Genomic DNA, 25,470 nt, shown 5'->3' with positions numbered 1-25,470 from the left:
TTATTCATCATTGCCTTCTTTCGGTGGAATAATTGCAACACATCTCTTGGCCTTTGAATCAAACGTCATTTTCGCCCCACAAGCCATTTCCAAATAAGTTAGCTTTCCGGACAAGCTGATGCACGAGAAGTACCGCTTTGGATTTGCAGTATTGGCAAACAATCCAACTTTGGGACATTTGAACACGCATTTGCCCAATTTGGAATCGAATGTAGCTTCTTCTCCACACGCAAAGACGTACGCTTTCTCCAGCTTGGGTGGCGTTTGAGTGGTGTCAAACTTACAGTAAGTATAGTACTGACTGTCACCCGGAAAGGCCGAGAAGATCGTCTCCGAATCGGTCTGGTTGCAAACCTTCGGACAGGACCCGGTGTACTGCTCACATGCGATGAATTTACTGCTGAACCGTGTGCCATCCGGGCAGTAGTACGTAACTGGTACAGCTGATGCGTCGCTGCAGTCATGGTACTGCTGGCAAGAGCTCGTATCCGGGTAGAATCCAGGCCCAGTGCAGGTGAAGTCAGACGAAGCGGCGGAACAATCCTCTACCGAGCTGTCCGGTGTCTTTTGGCAAACTGCTCCGGTCTGCGACATTGCGCAATGTGGAGCCGAAGCCGGGCAAGCCTGCTGTGGGTTGTCCGCGTCCTTGCTCTCATCCGAAGAGATGCAGATCTTAATCGTGCTACAGTCGGTACATGCCGTTGATCGCGTTCCGTCACATTTTTTCTCCGGGTATGGATCTTTAACGCGCAGCATACCTGGCACGATGTCGTGCGATTGTGTCGTGTAGCATCCTGCCTTCTTGAAGGAAAAATGTTACTATTTTTCAATTGGAATTCATTCCTAAAAACAACTTACCAAAGCGGCGGAAAATAGAACGAAGATCGGCAGAAGTACTGAAGGATTCATGGTCGAATGAGAACTTGTTGTTCTAGCTTCGAAGTTCGAGTCTTTTATACTTGGTCACAGTATTGAAAAATATATAGTATAAACGTGTGATCTATCTATCCTTACCTGTTTTGGCACATAATGGTCGAATTTTGATCAGTTATTTGCTATTGAAAAGGTGCTATGAATAATATTTTTACAATAATGCCGTTCAGCTTAGTTTGATGAACTGTTGGGTGTGAGATGCTTTATCCATTTGGAATGATCGTTTAAACTTCATAACAAGTTGTTTTGCAACTACAAGCCATTTTAGTAAACCAAATCTTACCAAAAGACGCTTATTCTGAATAACTTAGACAGTTTTCTTATTTATATCTTGAGGAAGAATTCGTAAGCTTTTTAGAAAAAAACGAGCCACGGGTTACGGAAGCCACAGAAACACTTCCAACTCGTAAGCGGTAGATTTGGGTTTAAAAACCCTAATTTAAAAAAATATGTTTAAAAAAATTCTTAATTTAAAAAAAATGATGTCTATGTATAATGGTGTTACTTCCAGTGTTATCTGGTGTTGGCGGAAATCATCGAAATAATTCGAAAATAAAGTCCATTATCCAATTTCAACTCATGTTCAACAAAATCATGAAATCAAGAGTATCAAAATAGTCCCAAGAACGTATTCGTAGTTAACCAACCTCGTCCCAATTGTAGAAGCCCAATCAAAATTGCAAGCCCCGTTGAAAACATTCACTTTCTCCACCTCCATGATCCATGGCAAATAGTTTGCAGCACTTGTTGTCACACTTACGTCAATTATTGTCGGCTAGCCGATCAGTCTACTCGGCGCGTGTGTATGTTCTCAGATGAGAAGAGTTATGATTGATTAGCAACTTCATAAAAATTTTCGGGTTTGTTTGCGAGCCAGCCTACCGTTAAACGGATAGCTTGTTTGCTCGTTATTTGCATGACCGAGTTAGGGATTGAGGATTTGGTTTTCAATTAGGGTGACTGAGGATCGAATGTAATTGTATATAAAGGTTGGACTCAGAGGTTGTGACCAGTCAACTAGTTACTACAAGAAGATGAAGACCTGGAGAGCTTGTGTTGGAGCGATTGGAGTTCTGCTGGTTTTGGTAAGACTTTTGGGAAAATCTTGCATTAGCAGTCGTAAAACTAACTAGAACATTCTCTTCCCAGACATGTCAAGTCACCGCTCAAATTTTAAGTGATGAGTTCGTGCAGGGTATTCACAGACAGTTACGAACGGCTGAGTATTTTGATGATCCTAAACCCTGTGCCCCCGGACAGTTGACGGTCTGTGTCGGTTGCAAAAAAATCAAGATTTGCATTGGGGCTGAAACAGATGATGATAATCCAGAGCAGGATTGCCCAGCCGCTACACCACACTGCAACAGTGAGGAAGGTGGAGTTTGTTCTACCGTTCCGGACCCACTTGAAGAGTGTGCAGCAGCCGCTACAGAGTTCACCTGTACCGCCATCGGAAAATTCCCGGATCCGTACTCCTGCGATGGATACTACTACTGTGAGACTGTCGGTGGTCTAGGAGATGCCTACAAATGTCCAACCGGCTACAACTACAACAGCAAGGTTCAACTGTGTCAAAGAGCTTTCGGTGCCTTTGGTGGGTGCCAACCGGTCAACTGCACCGGCGTAACAGCCATCTTTACCCAGTATCCGGGAAATCCGCAGTACTTCTTCTATTGTAAGCCCGGAGCGGACGATATGGTCCCAAAGGAACCGATCATGTTTTCGTGCGGCGATGGGGCCTCGTTCGATGTTAAGGAAAACAAATGCATCTACAAGTGTCCTCGCGAGGGACTGTTCAAGAAGGAAGGCAGTCCGGCGTCGTACTATCAGTGCTACTTCGCCGGCGGAAGACTTGTGGCTAAGGAGAAGAAATGTCCCGGTGAAGGTCAGGTGTTTGACGAAACGAAGAAGACTTGCTTGAAAAGTACGATGACTGTGTCGTTTAGAAAACAAGTTTCTGGTGGATAAAATTCACTTAAGAGTAGTCAAATAAAGGATTTTTATTAATTTATTTATTGATGTATCAGAAAATTATCAATTATTGATCTAAAACTGTGACGATTAAATTGCACATGTACCAAAATTGAAGTATAAATCGCTGACTTTAATGGCCTATTTAAAACCAAAATTTTTGCCACACCCACAGTAGAAAGCCGAGAGAATAGCTCTACCAAATCAAATGGAAGAAGAAACCTCTCGCGGGTGAACCACCACGAAATTGTGTTCATTTGTTCATTGAAACAGTTCTTCCCACTGAGTGGCTTATACTTCCAAATGACCATCTCATAGTCATCGAATTTTGGTGGCCGATACCGCAAAGGCGAGGTTCGATAAGTCAAAGGTCTTGGGGTTGAGTCTTGATATCAGAACTTTTTTTTTTGATGAACTGTTTTGAAAATGAATCTATGGGAATAACGCTCTGGCCATTCTCAGGATTTATCCACTGTGTCCGGGCACAGTACCTTTGTACTACCAGATCGTGTTTTTTATTCTCTCTGATTGCACTGCCTAACTGTGGGTGTAGGAATAATCGTATTTCATGCATCATTGGCATCCATGCGTCATTTTTTTACTTACTTTTCCTGACATTCTTGACTGACGAAACAGCCTACTTCTTATCGCTAAATTAACTATACTGAAATAGTAGTTTATGCAACAAGTTGCAAAAAGAGGATTTTTTCAGCACGAGTCGTACATTTATCCAACGAGGTTCACCGAGTTGGATAAATACGAAGAGTGCTGAAAAATCAAGTTTTGCAACGAGTTCCATACAACATTTTTTGCAATTACAAAAAACACACACTGAGTGAAATTTTAGTGTTACTTTTCGAAACAAGTGCTGAAAAGTTCAACTTTTCAGCACCCATTTGAGTGCTGAAAAGTAGAACTTTTCAGCATTTATATTGAAAAGTGTTCCTATTCGATTCTGTTATTTTTGGTACAGAAAAGTAGGCTATTTCGTCGTTTAAGAATGACAGGAAATGTAAACAGTTTCACGACGGAATTGCAAAAAGTATATTTCAGCATCCATTTGATTGTTGAGAAGATCAAATCTACAGCTCTTGTATTGTAATACTTTGCGATACTGTTTTGGAATTTGACACTTTTGTTGGCAGTAAATACCATTCAAGCTGGAAATCAAACATTTAACTGGAAAATCCAATTCAAAGGGTGTTTTCCGTAATTGCTCGATTTTTTCAAAACACTATTTACCGATAAACCTCGTTGGATAAATGCACGACTTGTGCTGAAAAAATCATACACTACTGTCAATTGAACAAGGGGTTTATAATTTCACAGGATTAAATAGCCCAAACTGCTTTTTATGTTAAATAAATAAATAACGGTCCTTTATTCAACCATCACCAAGCAGAAGTTAACCACAATCTGGGCTCTTCTTCATACCTTTCAAGATTTACTCATTGATTACCAACGTTTGTAGGAAAGCTTCCTGAGCGAAGCCGCTGGCGCTGGCGTAGTCGTGGTCGCCGGTCCCTTCACGCATGTCTTCTTCGTATCGTCAAACACCTGTCCCGCGGTCGGACATTTCTTCTCCTGGGACACAAGAACTCCGGCGGTGTAAGCGCACTGGTAGTACGATGACGGACTGCCATCTTTCTTGAACAGTCCCTCACGAGGACAATTGTAGATGCACTTGCCCAGCTTCGCGTTCAACGTGGCTCCACTACCGCACGAGAACATCACGGGCTGTTTCGGTGCCGTAGCATCATCCGGATTGGCCTTGCAGTAGTAAAAGTACTGCGGATTTCCAAAGTACGTCGTGAAGATTGCGGTGACGCCCGTGCAGTTGGCCACTTGACACCCGGTGAAGCCACGCTGACACAGTTGAACCTTGCTGTTGTAGTTGTACCCCGTGTCACACTTGTAGGCATCACCCGGTGCACCGATGGATTCACAGAAGTAGTACCCGGTACAGGAGTAAGGATCCGGAAACAGTTGAATACTGGAACAGCAGCTACACATTCCGCCTTGGAGTCCGGATTGACAGAGCAAACTCCACCCTCGTCGCTGTTACAGTACGGCATGTCGGTCGGGCAGAGCTGCTTCGGATTATCCGCGTCACTCGCGGCTGCTGTGCAAATCTTGATCTTCTTGCAGCCGACACAGACCGCCAACTGTCCCGCGGCACAGGCCGGGGGAGATTCGAACTCATCAGTGGCCGCTGTTGCTGCTCTCAATGTTCCCACCGAAAACAAATCGTCTTGCGCAGAGATCCGACAGGACTGGGATAAACAAGTGTGAATTAAATTTTAAAAATGAAAGATCTACTAAAAAGTCTTACCAAAACCAGCAGGACTCCAACCGTTCCAAAGCAAGCTCTCCAAATGTTCATATCTGGGCTGTTACTGGTAGACTAATCTCTGTTTCTAAGTTCTGCGTTTTTATACAATTGCATCCAATCGCACCGAAATCGTTCTAACTGGGTCAAGCAAATATCGAACAATTAATCCAAAGATCGGAAGAACGACTTTTCAAGCTAAAATGTGCGAATTGTTTTGATTTCGCCGCCGTCGTGCAGCATTTTGTAGATTTTTAGTAACCCTCTCATCGAAAAAGAATAAAATGTATCCCAAATGAGTTGTATGTCTTAATCTATTTCTTCGTTGGGCTTGTTCTAAGCTACCGCAAATAAAAGTGATTGATTTTTGCGTTTGTTGGATTAAAAATTATCACACCACTATCAAAACGATTGGGGATTCCCTAAAGGAACATACCAACTAACAGCTGTCCGGTTTTCACCTTTCTAAAAGACTTTTATACAACTTGTGGCTCTAATTGACGTAACCAAACCGTTTGCTTGTTTTAATTGATTAGCGCACCGTCGCAGTTGTGCTATCTTGTCACACGTTGGCATCGGGGTGTTTTTGTATGAACAATTGTCCACCGTGGAGCATGAGGAACTGAAACTTCCGATTAATATTCACGTGGTTTATAGATTGCCCCTTTATTTAAGTTTGATAACTTACCTTTAAAAAAATCTTATTTTTGTGCATCATCATTCAATATTGTACATCAATTCAAATCAAATCCATCGACAGAATAAAATCAGCTCGTAGCGTTTGGCATGTGAGGTTTAGTTCAAATTAGCAAAATATTGCACGACGGCGGCAAAATCAAAACAATTCGCACATTTTAGCTTGAAAAGTCGTTCTTCCGATCTTTGGATTAATTGTTCGATATTTGCTTGACCCAGTTAGAACGATTTCGGTGCGATTGGATGCAATTGTATAAAAACGCAGAACTTAGAAACAGAGATTAGTTTACCAGTAACAGCCCAGATATGAACACTTGGAGAGCTTGCTTTGGAACGGTTGGAGTCCTGCTGGTTTTGGTAAGACTTTTTAGTAGATTTTTCATTTTTATAATTTAATTCACACTTGTTTATCCCAGTCCTGTCGGATCTCTGCGCAAGACGATTTGTTTTCGGTGGGAACATTGAGAGCAGCAACAGCGGCCACTGATGAGTTCACATCTCCCCCGGCATGTGCCGAGGGACAGTTGGCGGTCTGTGTAGGCTGCAAGAAGATCAAGATTTGCACAGCAGCTGCGAGTGACGCGGATAATCCGAAGCAGCTCTGCCCGACCGACATGCCGTACTGTAACAGCGATGAGGGTGGAGTTTGTTCTGTCAATCCGGACTCCAAGGCGGAATGTGTAGCTGCTGTTCCAGTATTCAACTGCACCGCAACGGGAATGTTTCCGGATCCTTACTCCTGTACCGGGTACTACTTCTGTGAATCCATCGGTGCACCGGGTGATGCCTACAAGTGTGACCCGGGGTACAACTACAACAGCAAGGTTCAACTGTGTCAGCGTGGCTTCACCGGGTGTCAAGTGGCCAACTGCACGGGCGTCACCGCAATCTTCACGACGTACTTTGGAAATCCGCAGTACTTTTACTACTGCAAGGCCAATCCGGATGATGCTACGGCACCGAAACAGCCCGTGATGTTCTCGTGCGGTAGTGGAGCCACGCTGAACGCGAAGCTGGGCAAGTGCATCTACAATTGTCCTCGTGAGGGACTGTTCAAGAAAGATGGCAGTCCGTCATCGTACTACCAGTGCGCCTACACCGCCGGTGTTCTTGTGTCCCAGGAGAAAAAATGTCCGACCGCGGGACAGGTGTTTGACGATACGAAGAAGACTTGCGTGAAAGGACCGGCGACCACGACTACGCCAGCGCCAGCGGCTTCGCTCAGAAAGCTTTCCTACAGCTTTTGGTAATCAATGAGGAAACCTTGAAAGGTATAAAGAAGTGCTCAGATTGTGGTGCTCTTCTGCTTGGTGGTGGTTGAATAAAGGGCAGTTATTTATTTATTTATTATAAAAAAAGCAAAAGGTCAGCAAATGACCAGGAAGGTTAAAGCTACCAGAAATAAATGAATTAACAACATCTTAAATAGCAGTATGTGCTGTTCAATCCTGTAAAATTCTAAGTGCCTTGTTGGTATATGGCCCGAAAATGAAAGAAACTAAATTGGTGTAGTGATAAAAGTGGTTGTCTTTCACCCTAGCAGGCCTGGGGTTCGAGACGAGATTTATCTGATCACGCCTTCCGTCGGATGGGAATGTAAATGTTGGCCCCGTTCTAACCTAGATATTAGGTCGTTAGTTCAGACCAGGTGTCGTCTCCCTGGGTACGTTCTCGGTAGAAGTCGTCAGTTCGAATTCCGGGGTGGATGGAAGTTTATGTGTAAAAAGTGGTTTGAATTGTCTCACCGTTCCAAACCTTCGGACACCTAGTTTCGAGTAGGAATCTCGTAATAGAGAACGCTAAAGGTAAGAGCAAGATTGTCCGTCAGACCTGGACGCAAACGCAAAATTTTGCGCCTGTCATCATAGCCTGCCAGTCATCGACCATTGAACAAAGCAACCCCTGCAGATTGTTCGACTGACAGTTGATGGAAAAATCGAACTGGCACAGCGTTCTGCGTTCACCACTGCGTCGAACGGACAATCTTGCTCTTAGCTTAAGGCAGTGCTGTAAAGCGAACAATTTTATATTGATTTGATCATCCAATCGAGTTACACGTTTTATGTCTCAATTTTGGTTAGTAAATATTCATAGTTTTATTTTGGGAGGTTTAATTTTTGGTTGGTTGAATATTACTTCTATTTATGATAAATTTTACTTTAAAAATGTGTTAAAAATGTGAACTTGAATTTACACCAATTCCTGATGTAATATTATACATTTTTTGACACATCATCTGTCACCATTTCCTGATGGATATTACCATTATTTTTTCTGTGTATAGTGCCAATTCAACCCAGTTGATGGTACCTCATAAGCTTTTATACTGGGCTTGGAACTTGTACAAAAAACGAGTCCTTAATAAGTTTGACTATTTTTTAGACGAATAGGTAAGAACGAGGGACCATTCTAAGCCTGCTTCTGTCGAACAGAAAATGTATTCACATTTTTATGGTTATAATTCGTTCATTTCTTTTAGATTGACTTTTGTTAGTAAGAAATGTTTGAAATCACTATACTTTTCTCCTAAGAAAATAAGAAAAGAAACTTTTAATTTCTGACATCAACGGCTTATATTTGATCTAGATAATGCCGTATCTAAAAACTCGTGACATTGTTTTTTTTAAACTGCAGCCATAATCCACTTTGCTTCACTTGGGCCATTGTTGTTTTGTTTGTGTCTGCTTCATGCAATTTTCATATGCGGGAGATAAAATATATTGTATCTTCCGGGTGATAAGAGCGTTTCAGTTAAGGTTATCTCTCAAAAAATAAAAACTTTATTTAAATTTAGCCAAAAAATCTTGGCCCAGTTCAGTCTTGGGAGTATTTCGCAGACATCGGTCACGATGCGGTTGAGTACTGCAATCTTCAGCACTAGCTGCGTACTGTTGGGCTTTGCTCAGCTATCACTGGGCCAACTCAACGCCTGTGGTCGACCGATCGATCCTTTACCTACGTTAGTTTGCACGGGATGCAAAACGGTGAAGATATGCATTGGACCAACAAGCGCTACGGAAGGATTATGCGTTGGTGGTCCGTACTGTCACCAGAACGGCAATGCAGTAGACTGCACCGATGAGGCTCCTCCCGGGTGTGAACCGGACATCATTCCAGGACCTCCTCCACCAGAACCCGAGGGTGAAGATGGCGATCCAGAAGAGGGTTCCATCCTGTGCACCGGAGTTGGCATCTTCCCGGATCCAACCGACTGCAACGTCTACCACTACTGTCCGGCCCGAAACCGGTTCTCGTGGGTCCAGGTGTGCCCACCGGACTATGCCTTTGCGTACACATCCCCAGCGGCCTCGGACCGGTTCCCGTGTAAGCAGATCAAGACGGAAGCGAAGGATTGCGTCAAGATATCTTGCTCCTCTAGCGGTGACACCCTGAAGTCCTACGGAACCAGCAAGATCTTCTATGGCATCTGCTCCGGCGAAGGTCGGGTGGCGATGGTGAAGTGCAGTGACGGTGCCACATTCAACGGAACGGAGTGCGTGTTCAAATGTGCCAAGGAGGGACTGTACCCGAACACGGTGGACCCGAGTCAGTACTATCAGTGCTACTTTGCGGGGAAAACACTCGTGGTTCGGGCGAAGAACTGCCCAGAGGGAAGGACCTTTGATACGAGTCTGATGGTGTGTACTTGAAAAAAATAAAAAAAGATGTTACCAACGTTATTACTGAAAATAATTCGAGTTGAAACCCTGTCGAATCATTTTCTTTGGAAACAATGAATAATCTGATGTGTGGGTGTTTTTTTTTTGGGTTTTGACCATTTCTATGTGAAAGACTTGATTCTACGGTCTCAAAATATTTTTTGTCAGAAAGTTCGTCCGATTTCCCACAAGTTTGTTTTGACCGAATTAACGACTTCGAGTTACCTACAGTAATATTCAAATTACGAAATACAAAAACATTTCAATAACTTACATCCTGTTCAAATGTCATTCTCGAGTGCAACTGGCTTCATATCTAAATTAAATTTTCAAAACAACCTATGAGTCATGGGTTCCTTATGCAGATAGAACCTTTTGAAAATTTAATCTAGAAACACACAAAAATTGATTATATAAACTTAGGATATCGTGTATGGGTAATTCTCCGCCAACTCACACAGCAGTTGCCCCGACTCCTCTTCGATTTTCGTGAAACTTTGTCCTAAGGGGTAACTTTTATCCCTGATCACGATCCGAGGTTTGTTTCATGATATCTCGTGATGGAGGGGTGGTACGATCCCTTCCATTTTTGAACATGCGAAAAAAGGTGTTTTTCAATAATTTGCAGCCTGAAACGGTGATGAGATAGAACGAAAAATGTGCCGCGAACCAAAAATGAGCGTCGCGATGGTTGACATCACTGGTAGCGGGTGACCATGAACGGCCATGATCAACGACGACCAATGTTTTCAAAATGTTTTACAGTCAAGTAACGGAAATTGGGAAATTTTTTAAAAAAAAATTAGTGTTTTTTTCGATGAAACATACGTTTTTTTCAGAATTCTGAGTACGCAATTTACTCGGGCGTCTAATTTTACGTTAAAGTCCCTTTGTTTCAGACTGCAAATTATTGAAAACACCTCTTTTTACGCATATTCAAAAATGAAAGGGGTCGTACCGCCCCTCCGTCACGAGATATCAAAAAACGGACCTCAGATTCGTGATCAGGGGCAAAAGTTACCCCTTACAACAAAGTTTTACGCAAATCGCAAATCGGTCGTGGCAACTTTTCCCGATTTCGTGTGAGTTGGTAGAGAATTATCCGTATACCAAATTCCTCTAAATCAAAGAGTATCAAGAAAAGGAAAAAAAATTGGACTGGCAATTATACAGCGCAATTAAAAAAATAGGAGAAGCATACTTGATAATGAACCATATAAGGCATTCCAGGTCAACTGGGTTACACTTTTGGACTCGACCTTCACTGATTTGGACCAAATTTGAACAGAAATCCCAGGTTTGGTCCTGTTTGGACCATTCCTCTATTTTTGACACCGCCCTCTTTTTTGACGATTTTCTACAAAACTTTTTTTTTCTTTTGATCATAACTTTGCAACTATTTGAACAGAAGACTTTCTACAGGTTGCATTTTATAGAAAACTGTCCAAGAAATTCGATAAATATAAAATTTTAACCCTGAAAAGCCCCATAATAATTTTAACGTTTTATGTATTAGAATTCAGTTTAGATCCATTCCTTGTATTTTTATTTTTTTTCTTTTATTATTGTCGTGTTTCCCGGACAATTTTTTATAATAATTAATGTAAACCTCAAACTAAAACAAATTATTGGCGAGATTCTAATCTAATCTAATCTAATCTAATCTAATCTAATCTAATCTAATCTAATTTAATCTAATCTAATCTAATCTAATCTAATCTAATCTAACACAAACGCAGCCAGTCCGATGAAAGCATGCTGGAAAGTCTTGTGATTAGATTACGCCCCAAGCACTTGTCTTGTCATTATTAATAATTGCAGTACATCCGAGAACACCCGAAAATGTATTGCAAAAATTAAAGCGGCCAGCCCTACTACGTTGTGTTTACCGCAGAGAGGATTCTGAGAACGGATCACATTTCACAGAATATACAGGGGAGGAAGGATGCGTGGACATACCGTACCAAACGCTCCTGTTTACAGTTTCATATGTGTTTTGTATGACGTGTTAAGTGTAAAATATAGTGTGGTTATATAATCATATAAATATAATAATGCAATATAATGATCAATTAATAAAATCCCTTCACCTATATATAATAACCAAGCACCCAAGCACACAAACAGCGGCACAAAATAAATTAAAATGAGCATGCAAAAACAAGACAGCGCGTCCCCGTGGTCAGCGCACTAATCTAGAACAAATTATTGGCGAGATACAGCGATTTTACTGAAAAAAGTTGGATTTTACGCAGCACTCATGGTTTACAACAAAAATGAATGAATTCCGCATAGTTCAGTTTTTATATGTGAAAAACTTATTTCGGATTTGAATTCATTAGACAGAGTGCTGCGCAAAATCAAACTTTTTCAGTAAAATCGCTGTATCTCGCCAATAGTTCATTTTAGTTTGTGGTTTACATTGATTATTATGTTAAATTGACAAAACTGAATTTTAATACTTAAAACGTTTAAATTTAATATTAGGAGGCATTCAAGGGTTTAATTTTTTATCGAATTCTTTGGACAATTTTTTATAAAATGCAACCTGTAGAAAGTCTTTTGCTCAAATAGTTGCAAAGTTATGATCAAAATGAAAAAAGGTTTTTTGGCGTCATCCATAAAGTATGTCACGCAAAAATCGGCCATTTTGCCAGACCCCCCCTCCCGCTTTGTTTTCGATGGGATTTTCTATAGTTTTTATATCTTTAAACTCTCGTAATTTTGGTATTTTTGTCAATTTTGATATGAAAAAAATTATTGTCTTATTATTCATTTTCTAGAATAAACATTGCGATTTATTAAAACAGTTTTGTATCTTTTAAAAATTAGAAGACCTGGTATAACACTCAAGTATTACAAAATCTTGAAAACTGTTTTTCACAGCTTTGTATCTAATAACTTTATATCATTTATAGCAGTTTTCTTGTGTATTTTGAAATTATTGAAGTCCCAGCTGAAGAAAAATGTGACTATATAATAAATTATAATGTGATACCGTCATCAGGGGTGACATTGGGTCTGGAGGGTGAGTTTGGGTCATACAAAAATGCAGAAATTTGTATGACCCAATGTCACCCCTGATGACGGTACTTCTAAATAATAGTAAGTAAACAATTTTAGAAAAGAGGATTTAATTTAATTGTGTACATTTCGAATTAATATTATGCAATCATAAAAAAACTTAGGGTGACATCACAGTCTCTCAAACCCCCCCTCCCCCTCCCCCCTTAGTCACATCTTGTCACACCTATGGTAACCCCCCCTCCCCCCCTAAGAGCGTACGTACTTTATGGATGACGCCTTTTAAGAAAATCGTCAAAAAATAGGGCGGTACCAAAAATAAAGGGATGGTCCAATCAGCACCAAACTTGGGATTTTTGTTAACTATCGATAAATGAACGTTCCCTCCAAGTTTGGTCTAAATCGGTGAAGATCGAGTCCAAAAGTGTACCCAGTTGACCTGGAATGACCCATATTTTATTTCAAATTAAAAAAAAACATTGTTGTTGTCATATTCTTTTTTTTACTCATGATTTCAAAGGAAAGTATGATGAACTTAACTGTATGAAGCATATCGGTATTGTTAAAAATAAAAGCAAAAGTGATACAAATTTGAATTATTTTATTTTTTGTGTTAAAACGTGATTTTGATACATGATTTTCGGCTTATGTTGAAGCCAACAATATTTTCTATTTTTTGCAATGTCAATACAAAGAAATACATTTTTTTTGCAATTAGTCAAACTTGTCACCCTTCACTATCTAAGCACTTGGAGTTAGGCAAATACCAATCACCGCGTCAAACTCTTTTCCCTCCGGACAGGAAATCTCCATCGCCACCAGTTTGGTACCGCTGTAAACACACTCGTAGAACTTCTCCGGATTATGATGCGCAAAGTTGCCCTCCTTCGGGCACTGGAACACGCACCCAGACCCGTTGAACACATAGTTGGTGTCACACTTGAGCATCTCAATTCCCACGGGAGATCCCGAACAGAAGGCAAAGTACGTCTTGCTGGTGCCGTAACTCTGGAAGATTTTGCCCGGGTCGCACGTTACGGTTACGCAATCCGTGGCCAGCTTCCTCTGCTTGCACATGAGGGTGGCCGCGTTGAACACGTTGTTGGGTTGACAGTCGTACACGGTTGAGGGGTCACCGACAGCTTCACAGTAGTGGTAGAACTGGCATGCCTTGGGATCTTGGGAAATGGTTGATTAGGGGTATTTGAATTAATTCTGAAAGTTGCTCAAAATACCTGGGTAGAATCCGATTCCGGTGCATTTTAAAGGATCCGGAGTACATCCGTACTCCGAGCTGATAGTAGTTGAGCATACGTTGTTGTTGCAGTATGGTTTATCCAACGGACAAGCTTTTCGCGTCATGTCTCCTTGAATACAAACCATTGTCGAGCTACACGTAGTACATACCGTATAGATTCCAACGGGATCACATGTCTGTGGAAATTTAGAACTGAAGGTTGTGATGGAAAACGGAGACTTCACGGCTATTCTAGGAAACTCTACAGCACTTATGGACTGTTGAAGCACCACTAACGCAACGATCAAAATAAATAGTTTGCTGGACATTCTCAACGAACTTGATTTTGAACTGTAAATGATTGTACCTTAGCAACACACTTTTATACCGGCAGAGTTGCAATTGCACCCGTTTCTTTTGGAAGCAGTCAAATCTAGCAGACGTTTGTTTTCCAAGTCCTTGAAATGTGTTGTTAACCTGTGTTGAAGGGGGCAGGTCCGTAGCCAGATGCTCTCTTGAGTATGTTTGAGTTGAGTTTAATAATAATAATTTTAAAAAAATCATTCTGTACAGTTTTTTTTTGTTTTTCGATGGTGTTGGTACGGTTATTCAATATTCGATTCCACGGTTTCAAAAGGATTAATCACGACATTAATCGCTACACGTTTAACAAAGTCATGACTCGAATATCCTAAATTTTGATTATCCGATGTTCGAATATCCGGATGTTTCTTTGGCATTTTAGGTATGCAAACTATTGATAATTTTCCCACTTTTAATTCAAGTTATGCTAGCCATTTTTGTCTGATTTGAGAGGTAGTTTGCCTGTTACATTACCAAATTTTTTTTTCGAAATTTCACTAACCATCCATTTCTGGGGTCATACTAAGCTAAACCACCCAAACAAGGCAACTACAAAAAACGATTATCTGAAGGAAATTTTTCCGATGACTTCGGATATTAGAGTCTGGACTGCCCAAATTAAATTCCCGTAATCGTAAACTGTGTTCATGAATTTGAGAACCACGTAGGGTTTATTCAATAGTATGCACACTAAAAATAATGATTATTACACTAAACGAAATTTACTTGTCCGACGTAGAAAAAAACATGTAATAGAGGAGAAAAGCAACTCGCGACAAAATTTTGAGGCTAGGAATTTTGACAGGTATGATTTTCATAAAGTATTCGCCTCCTTTTCTCTCCCACAAAAAAACTGGGGACAAGGTAGCTGTCAAACTAGGCTAAAATGTTAAAGTCACTCACAAAATGAACTTTGAGTGATTTGAGTTCATTTCTGACGTCACGATTTTCTCCTCTATCGAGATTATGATGTGAGTTTACATTTAAATTGACACAAAATGGCAAAATGTGTATTGGGAAAGTGAAGCACAACTTCTGATGTGATAATAAATTTATTTTGACCTGATTTTACATTTTATTTTATGCACATAACTGGAGCGGGTTTTTAAATGTAACATTGTATATAATACCACGCGTTTATGTGTAACGCACCTGAAGTTCAACTGCAACCTGAAACAAAAAGTTCGTTGAAATTTCGTACAAACCCGGAAATACGTCGTAGGAAAATCCGCCGGCATCTGAACTGAAAGGGCATAAAATTTCCGATCTTTTATATAGAATTTTCAGAGTTATATACACTTTTATACTAATTAGTTGTAACATAACTTTTTATAGAAATCATCTTTTCATGAGCTTTTTGTAGCAAAATGTTTGGCATGAGTTTCTGAACAAAACGTAGTACTAGGTTCCTGTCAAACTTTAAATTTTTTACATGTTTCATCACAAAATGTGCATAGTGCCCAAGGGGTGTAAATACTTTTTTTACATACTGTATTTGTATCAAATTAGACGGAATATCACACGGTTTTACTTAGTGTGTGGTACAATTGCACGGAATCCACGATTTCAAGAATTGACTCTTTATTTCGTGTGGAATACATCTGGGTTGGGTGCCCAGAAAAATTACCCCCTGATCCACAAGCGGAAAACGTTTTTTTTTATGGGTTTTTCAAGCATCTATGCTTAAAACATCAATACATTTTGAATAACATTAAGAAATAACAAACACCCTGAGTACGGTTCTGCTGAAATTTCATGAGTAGTTTTTTATTGCCAAATGATGTGTAAAATTCTTCATTTATAATACTGCAATACACTTTTCAGAAATACCAGTTATAATAAGCATGGATAAAAATTGCTTATGCAAAAAATAATATACGACAATTTCAAAGTCCTCACACTAAAATATATTTTTCGGCAATGTCTTATCTTCCGTTGAACTCGCAAAAAATATTATCTCCTAGCAAAACATTGCAAAATAGCAGACAGTTTAATCTCTCGTTTGAATTGCTAGCTTTCAAGGTTGCAATAAGGAAGCAAATTGTCTCCAACGAGTCAGTTTTTGCAAAATTTGATGTAATCTGACGTCTAAAGTTGCACCGTCATATCTTTGAAAATCAAGTATAAAAGCATCCGAATGTGAGCATATCCTTCACAGTGAAATTTAGCAGAATGTCGTGCAAACGTGTACTAGCAATCTTTGCTGTTGCGGCGTTGCTTCAACTGTCTGCAGCTGAAGTGGAATTTCCGGGAAAGCTTGTGAATTCGCCCTATTCCATCGCTCCATTTTTCGATTTTCCGTCATCTTGTGAAGGAACTGATATCTATACGGTTTGTGCTGGCTGCAAATCCTATCTAGTTTGTGCACCAGGAATCGACGCGATTGAAACTGATTGCCCTACGGAAAAACCGTACTGCAACAAGAATGCCTGCTCGGCCACTCTGAGTTCGGAGTATGAATGTCTGCCGGATTCTCTCAAATGTACCGGAATCGGATTCTACCCAGGTAATCTAAACAAACTTGATGATCTTCTCGCAAAACTAATCCATCTTTTTTTTCTAGATCCCAAGCAATGCCAGTACTACCACTACTGTGAGGAATCTGGCCAACAATCAAACGTGTACGACTGTCAGCCGAACAACGTGTTCAACCCGGCCACCAACATGTGCAAGCAGAAGAAGCTGGCCGCGGACTGCGTGACCGTTACGTGTGATCCGAACAAAGTCTTCCAGAATTACGGCGCCAGCAAGACGTTCTTTGCATACTGTGGCGACGATGGCAAGATTTTGATGCTCAAATGTGACACCAACTATGTGTTCAACGGGTCCGGGTGTGCGTTCCAGTGTCCAAGCGTAGGAAACTTCCCCCATACCGATCCGAAGAAGTACAACGAGTGTTACTTCAGCGGTACCAAGCTGGTGTCGAAAGAGGTGAGCTGCCCGGGGGACAAGGTATTTAACGCTGAGAAGCAAGTTTGTTTGACGGCGCCTCAGTAAGGATGGTTCAATTCCTTAATTTTTAAGCTTATAGTGAAATTGAAAAAAAGTGAATGAAATAAATGTTAGCGAAATAAATTTGACTTTATATGATTATAGGCACTTTTTTTTTAACAACCTAACAAGAATATGGGACTTTTTCTCATAACCTCGCTCCACAAGCTGAATAATATTCTTTGAGCTATTTTAGGACTCTAGGATAAATATGAGCAAAATCGGTCAACATTTACCCATTGATACTCGAAGGTGAAGTTTGTATGAGAATAATCGAATAAATGTATGGAAAACTCGACTTTCTTACGGTTTGGTCTGCATGGTGCGCTTCTTCCAAATATTCCCAAAATTGAGGCTCTTATTGAAAATTTAATGCTCTACAACTTGGTACAACAGACCCAAGATGTAAAACTTGATCTTGAAAAGTTATAAGCGATTTGAAAAAAGTCATTTGGGTTAACGGTACACATTAACCATAGCTTTTGCACTCAGATTTCTGTTACAGACATTTTAGTATCTTCAAAACTACGGGATCTTTCGATATGATTTTTAATTCATCCCCTAAATTACTGTCTCCAAAGTTATTTACAACAAAGTTTGTATATTTTTACAATCAGATTCTGGCTGGATTGGGTCCGTAAGTTTGACAAATTTGGTATAAGATGACAACAACTTCCTTGGTTGCTGTGCACCCTTAATCTCAACCAATTTCGCTCAAAACTTGCACAGATGCTTAAAATAACCCAAAAAACCGTTTTCCGCTTGTGGAGCAGGGTGTCATTTTTGCTGGGCACACTGTTCATACCAATGGTAAGAATTTTAGTAGCATGGCTCTGAAAATGGCTAGTTTTATTTGACGACTTCAACTCCAAGAACGATTGTAGACGACCTCGTCTTTCCAAATCCGACTTCGACTCTAAAGAAATTTTCTGGAGTTTTTTTTAAAAGGACCAATAAACCAAATTTTCAGTTTTTGCTTTTTGTTTGTTTTTCAATACCCCTGACTCAATGTGGTTTCAAAAACACTCAAAAAGCAAAAACTGGAAATTTGGTTTATTGGACCTTTTCAAAAAAAAAACTCCAGTATTGATTCTGAGTGAAAATGGTCGAACTAAAAATAAAGCAAAGCAATCCACTTTAACGACCCCGGGTCACTATTGCAAGTTTCTGCTCATTTCTAGGCATCCGAAAGTTATGTGTGGTGAGTCACTCAAAACCTCTTTTTACGCAAATGGTTTTACTTCCTCATCCGATAGAAGGCCAGGAGGATAAGGTGGGAATCGAACCCGCGCCCCATAGCAACTTAGGGATCGGCAGCCGAAGCCGCTAACCACCACGCCACGATGGTCGAACTCTACCGACTTCAAAAACAACTCCAATACAAAAGTACTGCAAATCTGACGAATTCAACTCTGCTAAAAAAAATATTTGTGACCCAAGAAATGTATAGACATAGTAGCATCGAAATAAAAATAAAGATAATAAAAAAAATCTCAAGAAGCAATCGGTATGTAGTTAAAAAAAAAACAGTTACAATTTCGCAAGCACATTCACAAATGTTTCAATTTTGAATAGTTGCTTCATGATCAAATTTACGTCTCTATAATAAGATTTCCAAAAAAAATCCCCAAAATCCTGTCTAGTGACACTCCCCACTACAATCAATACCAATTATCAAAAAAGTGACAAACATTAGGCCATCTAGCTTTAGATTCTTGTACTTTTTGGACCGTTACCAGCTGACGCATCTTCACAATTTTGCACGGTTGAGGGAAGATCAAGACGTGCTGTTACTGGCGCTAGAAATGGCGATTCTCGCTGGTGTTATAAGTTTTGTGTTGCTGTCTTCTTTATTTACAGAACCTTTAGCTGATACTAATGCGAACCAGTTTTTAACAAATGCTTACTAATTGATTTAAATTGTCTGGAAAGTCATTAATTGACCAGCCTTTACAGCAATTCCATTTGAAAAGAGCCTAAACCAAAAAAAAAGTTCTCTGATCGGGCTCAAAATTTTTCTGGGGGTTCCTTGGCCAAAATAATTAGACCCGTATTTTTTGTTCAGCCATTAGGGTGACCTACATCGTGCTAGGGTGGTTCAAAAAATGGCAATTTTCGTCATTTTTCGCAAAAACCACTTTTTTCGAAAAATGATATCTCCGCGCCATTTCATCCGATTTTAGCTGTCTTAGACGCAAAAAAAAGGTGATGAGTTTGGCTATTTGAGAAAAATAGTAAGAAGTTCCAAAAATCTAGCTTAACTATTGAAAAAGTCGTATGAAAACTTAAAATGGCGTTTTGACCGTGTCTGGACCAAAGAGCCTATGTCTGGAAATATTTTAATCGGATTCCTCGGAAAACATTTTTGTAATTGAAAGACGCAACTTTTGGTACCCAGACATGTATAGGTCATCGCTGAAATTTTTAAGTTATCGCAGTATTAGTGAAAAAAGTAGATTTTTTGCCAATTTCGTCATTTTCCTGTTTTTGCGCGTGGCGCGTCGAAAAACTCAGTTTTTATTTTCAAAAAATCATATCTTGGAAACGTACGGTTCGACATCGCCAATTTTTGGATATGTTATGTGAAATTTTCCGAGGAATCCGATTAAAATATTTCCAGACATAGGCTCTTTGGTCCAGACACGGTCAAAACACCAATTTAAGTTTTCATACGACTTTTTCAATAGTTAAGCTAGATTTTTGGAACTTCTTACTATTTTTCTCAAATAGCCAAACTCATCACCTTTTTTTTGCGTCTAAGACAGCTAAAATCGGATGAAATGGCGTGGAGATATCATTTTTCGAAAAAAGTGGTTTTTGCGAAAAATGACGATAATTGCCATTTTTCGAACCACCCTAGCACGATGTAGGTCACCCTAATGGCCAAACAAAAAAATACGGGTCTAATTATTTTGGCCAAGGAACCCCCAGAAAAATTTTGAGCCCGATCAGAGAACTTTTTTTTTGGTTTAGGCTCTTTTCAAATGGAATTGCTGTTTAGAAAAACCGCGATGTTTGAAAAAAGCATAACTCAAATCTTGCGTTATATTAGATAACAGTGAAACCTCGCATATGCAACTCATATGGGAGTTTCTTATGCGAAGCACGCATATGCGAGGTAAAGAGCTTATGGGATTTAGGCTACATGGGAGACATGGGCTATATTTTTATGAAAAATCATCTAAACTATACAAATTTATAGTGTTTCGGAAACGTTTTGAAGTCAGCTATATGGCTACACCAAATTTACATGGTTCACGATGTTCTAGGTCATCCGAAACTTCCTCAAGTCGAAAACTATGTCCGGATCCATCTTCCGACCCATCTCTGGATAGATAAACGACAGACCTTCCAAACGAGTTCAAAACATCGAAGATCTGGCAACCCTGTCTTCAGTTATGACCACTCACTTATCTGTAATTGAAAGACCTTTCCTAACAGTCCAAAATATTGAAGATTTGGCAACCCTGTCTCAAGTTATAAGCACTTGAGGGATATTTATGTTCTTGTTTTGAAGCCGTATTTCACTTAAATGAACGCAAATTGTAGCAAATTTATTTATTGTAGTGAACTTCAATTGACTTCCAATCGACCCAATCATCATCATGTAGAATAAATAAACAACCCAAAACTTGTCATATTTTTTTTTCTCTGGAAAAAGGTGTGAATTATCTCAGTATATTGTCATAGCTGAGCACTGACCATTGTAGCGCGAAATGAACTCCTCTGAACGGCACTTTTTCGCAAGATTTTACCGTTTGCCAAATATTGGGAATTCTAATAAACTTATTTATATAAAGTCGGTAGCACGGGACCGCAAATTCTCACAGTCCAAACTCGACCACCATGACTAGCGGTGACAAGTTGGTGATCGTGATCGTTTCTTCGCTGGTAGGATCAGCAGTTTGATCGCGGGCTTTCGACACGAGTTGACACGAGTTTCTTTGAACAGGTTTTGGCAGCAGCCCAAAGGAGCGTCTACCTGAATGGAGTTCGCGAGGTGATTGGAGGTTGGAGTAGGCCGTCGAGTGCCCTAGCGGATCCGGGCATTGATCGGGAGACTTGCGATGGTACGAACAAGCTGACCGTTTGCAACAACTGTACCCACATTACGGTTTGTGTGGGCAGTCGAACACCGCGGCAGTGCCCGGGAACGCATCCGTACTGTAACTCGTTGGAGGGAGGAGATGGTTGTTTGGCGGTTCCGGATACGAGTTTCAATGATTGCGCCTTGTCGCAGGTTGGACTTCGCTGTACTTCGGTTGGGGTGTTCCCGGACCCGTGGAGGTGCGATCGGTATCATCACTGTATGACGGACTCTGGGACGTCCGATGTTTACACCTGTCCGCAGGGGTACGTGTTCAACCTGGATACGGCGCACTGTGTTCAGAGGGTTAATGGCAGTTGTTCGACGGTGGTGTGTAGTAGAAAGAGTGTGTTGATTCCGTACGGGGATAGCAAGCAGTTCTACGCGTATTGTGACTATACCGCAGATCGGAACAATCCGACGATCTTGATGTTCAAGTGTCCCATTGGAGCGCTGTTCAATGGAGTCAACTGCGACTTCCAGTGTCCCAGTGAGGGAAAGTTCCCTAACAGTAGTAATCCTACTCTGTACTACGAGTGTTACCGGGTAGGAAAGAACCGACGACTTGCAAGTCGACTGATCAAGTGTAGTAACGGAAGCTGGTTCAATGGTAAGACGTTACGCTGTGAATCCGGAGCAATGGAAGCTAACACAACTATAAATATTCAAGGATCATAGCTCTTTATTAAATAAAAAACCAAAAAAAAACCTTACAAAATCTCACAGACCTCTCTTGAAGACACACCTTTGCGCCATCTCGTCAAACTCCCACCAGGTGGGACAGTACAGCAATCGAATCGACAGCGACCTTGCTCCGTACATGCGCCAACAGTGGAAGTATGTGTTCGGTTCCAGCGGATTTGTGAAGAATCCCTCCTTGGAGCACGTGAACGGACAAGATCCAGCAGCATCGCTGTTGACCGGCGCCGCCGGACATCGGTACACGGCGATCGAGCCCAGTGAGCAAACTCCAAAGTACTGCCCCGTTGTGTCGTACTCCTGGAATACCTTCAGTGGGTCACACCGGATCGTGAGACAGTCGGATGGCGAGCTGAGCGTCTTGCATTGCTGGGACGAAAAGTCAAAAGCGGACCCTTCGGAACACCGCACAGTGTGCGATTGATCGCCCTTCGCGAAACAGTAGTGATAGGCGTTGCAGTCGCGTGGATCTGGGAAGAGTCCGGGACCGGTACACTTCATGGCGGGAACGGGTTTGATTGTGGTAGGAGGTTCCGTTGATTCGGTTATCTCTAATTGAGTTGTAGTTTCAACCACTGTTGAAGTTTCCGTCGACGACTCAATTGTAGTCGACTCCGTTGTCACAGCTTCCGTTGTACCTTCGGTCGTGGGTTCACATCCGGCCGTAGGCGTTTCGTTACACGTGGCGAATCCGTCTTCTCCGTCGACACAGTAAGGGGTGCCCTCAGTGCAGAACATATCCAGCGAGCCAGTTGGCATGCACAACGTCATCGAGTTGCATCCGTTGCAGATCATGCTCCACTCAGCGCCGCCGTCACAAAGTGGGTCAGTAAGATCTTTGGTCGATTCTTGAAGGGTCTGGGGGACCGAAAAGGTCAGAATGAGTAGGATAATCACACGATCAACCATAGTTTCTGATTCGGATAGTGGTTGAGTCGTGACTAGTCAGCAGTTCCTCCAAAATTTGTAGTAGACGTCAAGAAGACTTAAAAACAGCTAATCTTATCTTGAGTGCCTATCATGTGAACAAGGTCTGTCTTTTGACTGTGATTTGTTCATGTAGATATCTTTCTGTGTCTTCTTTTGAGGGGAAATTTTGTGATTTTTTTTGCATTTTGGTCATCTTAAAAACTTTATCACACTGCTACGGAGATTTTTTTCGTGATAAATTATCATGATATTTTAATTTGATAACAAGGTTAACTTAATAGGTCTTTCGTAAACTACGTGAACATTTTTCGAAGTGTACCCATGAAATGGAAACCTTTTCGTGAATCAATAATCATAAATATTTCTTACAATTACCAATTGAGGATAATCGGGACACATAATCAATTATGCAACTTTTGTAGTTAAAACAGCAGTCCCCATTCACCTCATGTGCTCTGATTCGCCCCAGTTATTGGTTGGCATTTGTTTAAAAAGACAGTTTTTTTTAATTTTTTTTTTAAATTTTCATGCAGACAAAGAAAATAAATGTTGAAATTGTTACAAAATACCGATTTCTTTCAATGAATGATCAAGATATTTTGAGAATATAAATTATGAAAATTAGTGTATTCTCATCCCCACCAATGCTCTAATATGGTGGAAATAAAGGTTGTTGATCGATAAAATTAACGTCTATAACATTAGCGTCTAATGATAACGATAATGGTTATCGTTTTCGCCTGGAAGATATCGATATTCTATCGTTATCGTTATTTCGATAATTCTATCGCCGATAACACAGTCCAACAAGATTTTGTCTCTGAGACGAGTATATGTGTTCCTAGTAGAATTTAGCCTGCTGAATCCGAATCCGGGTCCAGAATTGCTCCAAATGGTCCCAATTTTGAGATACACCCGTTTGAAATGTTAGTTTAGGCCAAAATTAGCTACTTTGTCGACTATTTTACAAAAGAACTATTGAATAAACAAATAAACCAATACATGTATCTTAAAGTTCACGTTTTCCCTTTTCTGAAACACCCCTGGTTTTTAAAATTTGATTGTTTCTACGCATATTTATAGCCATTTTAAAATTATATTGGGTAATTCTCTACCAACTCACACGAAATCGGGAAAAGTTGCCCCGACCCCTCTTCGATTTGCGTGAAACTTTGTCCTAAGGGGTAACTTTTGTCCCTGATCACGAATCCGAGGTCCGTTTTGATATCTCGTGACGGAGGGCGGTACGACCTTCCATTTTGAACATGCGATAAAGAGGTGTTTTCAAAATTTGCAGCCTGAAACGGTGATGAGATAGAAATCTGGTGTCAAAGGGACTTTTATGTAAAATTAGACGCCCGATTTGATGGCGTACTCAGAATTCCGAAAAACGTATTTTCATCGAAAAACACTAAAAAGTTTTAAAATTCTCCCATTTTCCGTTACTCGACTGTAAAAATTTTGGAACATGTCATTTTATGGGAAATTTAATGTACTTTTCGAATCTACATTGTCCCAGAAGGGTCATTTTTCATTTAGAACAAAATTTTTCATTTCGTGTTTTTCTAACTTTGCAGGGTTATTTTTAGAGTGTAACAATGTTCTACAAAGTTGTAGAGCAGACAATTACAAAATTTTGATATATAGACATAAGGGGTTTGCTTATAAACATCACAAGTTATCGCGATTTTACGAAAAAAAGTTTTGAAAAAGTTACTTTTTGCGTTTCTCTTTGTTTCGTCGTCCGTGTCTGTCGCGAGTGACCATGAACGGCCATGATCGATGACGACCAACTTTTTCAAAACTTTTTTTCGTAAAATCGCGATAACTCGTGATGTTTTCAAGCAAACCCTTATGTCTATATATCAAAATTTTGTAATTGTCTGCTCTACAACTTTGTAGAACATTGTTACACTCTAAAAATAACCCTGCAAAGTTAGAAAAACACGAAATTTTAAAATGAAAAATTTTGTTCTAAATGAAAAATGACCCTTCTGGGACAATGTAGATTCGAAAAGTACATTAAATTTCCCATAAAATGACATGTTCCAAAATTTTTACAGTCGAGTAACGGAAAATGGGAGAATTTTAAAACTTTTTAGTGTTTTTCGATGAAAATACGTTTTTCGGAATTCTGAGTACGCCATCAAATTGGGCGTCTAATTTTACATAAAAGTCCCTTTGACACCAGATTTCTATCTCATCACCGTTTCAGGCTGCAAATTTTTGAAAACACCTCTTTTTCGCATGTTCAAAATGGAAGGGTCGTACCGCCCTCCGTCACGAGATATCAAAAACGGACCTCGGATTCGTGATCAGGGACAAAAGTTACCCCTTAGGACAAAGTTTCACGCAAATCGAAGAGGGGTCGGGGCAACTGCTGTGTGAGTTGGCGGAGAATTACCCTATTTTCAGTTGGTTCTCATTCAAGTTTTTCCAACTTGCATGCAAGTCAAATTATAATTTTAAAATGGCTATAAATATGCGTAGAAACAATCAAATTTTAAAAACCAGGGGTGTTTCAGAAAGGGGAAAACGTGAACTTTAAGAT

The 25,470-nt window shown here is 40.3% G+C and overlaps 9 protein-coding genes across 10 annotated transcripts; 5 read left to right on the top strand and 4 right to left on the bottom strand.

Moving 5' to 3' along the window:
* On the bottom strand, positions 1-909 carry LOC6047119. The gene is made up of 2 exons (XM_001864182.2): positions 859-909; positions 1-801 (listed from the first exon to the last, which is right to left on the bottom strand). Exons 1-2 carry the CDS (start codon positions 907-909, stop codon positions 1-3), a joined length of 852 nt encoding a protein of 283 aa, XP_001864217.2.
* A 1,251-nt stretch (positions 910-2,160) lies between these two features.
* Positions 2,161-2,901, top strand: LOC6047120 (the record flags this gene model as incomplete). Its single annotated transcript, XM_001864183.2, has 1 exon — positions 2,161-2,901. A coding segment is annotated over one exon (741 nt), but the record flags the coding sequence as incomplete, so codon positions are not given.
* Positions 2,902-4,359: 1,458 nt separating this feature from the next.
* LOC6047121 lies at positions 4,360-4,917 on the bottom strand. Its single transcript, XM_001864184.2, has one exon. It carries the CDS (start codon positions 4,915-4,917, stop codon positions 4,360-4,362), a length of 558 nt encoding a protein of 185 aa, XP_001864219.2.
* A 1,318-nt stretch (positions 4,918-6,235) lies between these two features.
* LOC6047122 lies at positions 6,236-7,179 on the top strand. Its single transcript, XM_001864185.2, has 2 exons — positions 6,236-6,286; positions 6,346-7,179. The coding sequence occupies exons 1-2, from the start codon at positions 6,236-6,238 to the stop codon at positions 7,177-7,179; spliced, it is 885 nt and encodes a 294-aa protein (XP_001864220.2).
* Positions 7,180-8,723: 1,544 nt separating this feature from the next.
* LOC6047123 lies at positions 8,724-9,675 on the top strand. The gene has a single exon (XM_001864186.2). It carries the CDS (start codon positions 8,779-8,781, stop codon positions 9,577-9,579), a length of 801 nt encoding a protein of 266 aa, XP_001864221.2. The 5' UTR covers positions 8,724-8,778; the 3' UTR covers positions 9,580-9,675.
* A 3,551-nt stretch (positions 9,676-13,226) lies between these two features.
* Positions 13,227-14,245, bottom strand: LOC6047124. 2 transcript variants are annotated; one of them, XM_038255406.1, is made up of 3 exons: positions 14,217-14,245; positions 13,848-14,046; positions 13,227-13,790 (listed from the first exon to the last, which is right to left on the bottom strand). In XM_038255406.1, the coding sequence occupies exons 2-3, from the start codon at positions 13,993-13,995 to the stop codon at positions 13,354-13,356; spliced, it is 585 nt and encodes a 194-aa protein (XP_038111334.1). In that variant the 5' UTR covers positions 13,996-14,046; positions 14,217-14,245; the 3' UTR covers positions 13,227-13,353. The 2 variants fall into 2 exon arrangements, with proteins under 2 accessions (XP_038111334.1, XP_038111333.1); XM_038255405.1 differs by lacking the exon at positions 14,217-14,245 and having other exon boundaries at positions 13,848-14,203.
* Positions 14,246-16,353: 2,108 nt separating this feature from the next.
* Positions 16,354-17,300, top strand: LOC6047125. The gene is made up of 2 exons (XM_038255042.1): positions 16,354-16,718; positions 16,776-17,300. Exons 1-2 carry the CDS (start codon positions 16,385-16,387, stop codon positions 17,207-17,209), a joined length of 768 nt encoding a protein of 255 aa, XP_038110970.1. The 5' UTR covers positions 16,354-16,384; the 3' UTR covers positions 17,210-17,300.
* Positions 17,301-21,045: 3,745 nt separating this feature from the next.
* On the top strand, positions 21,046-21,968 carry LOC6047127. The gene is made up of 2 exons (XM_001864190.2): positions 21,046-21,094; positions 21,156-21,968. The coding sequence occupies exons 1-2, from the start codon at positions 21,050-21,052 to the stop codon at positions 21,966-21,968; spliced, it is 858 nt and encodes a 285-aa protein (XP_001864225.2). The 5' UTR covers positions 21,046-21,049.
* A 35-nt stretch (positions 21,969-22,003) lies between these two features.
* On the bottom strand, positions 22,004-22,946 carry LOC6047128. The gene has a single exon (XM_038255398.1). It carries the CDS (start codon positions 22,896-22,898, stop codon positions 22,011-22,013), a length of 888 nt encoding a protein of 295 aa, XP_038111326.1. The 5' UTR covers positions 22,899-22,946; the 3' UTR covers positions 22,004-22,010.
* Positions 22,947-25,470: the final 2,524 nt, after the last annotated feature.

The sequence above is a fragment of the Culex quinquefasciatus genome, chromosome 2 (assembly GCF_015732765.1).
Source record: "Culex quinquefasciatus strain JHB chromosome 2, VPISU_Cqui_1.0_pri_paternal, whole genome shotgun sequence".
In the NCBI taxonomy this organism is placed as follows: domain Eukaryota; kingdom Metazoa; phylum Arthropoda; class Insecta; order Diptera; family Culicidae; genus Culex; species Culex quinquefasciatus.
This window is presented reverse-complemented; position numbering and strand designations above follow the sequence as displayed.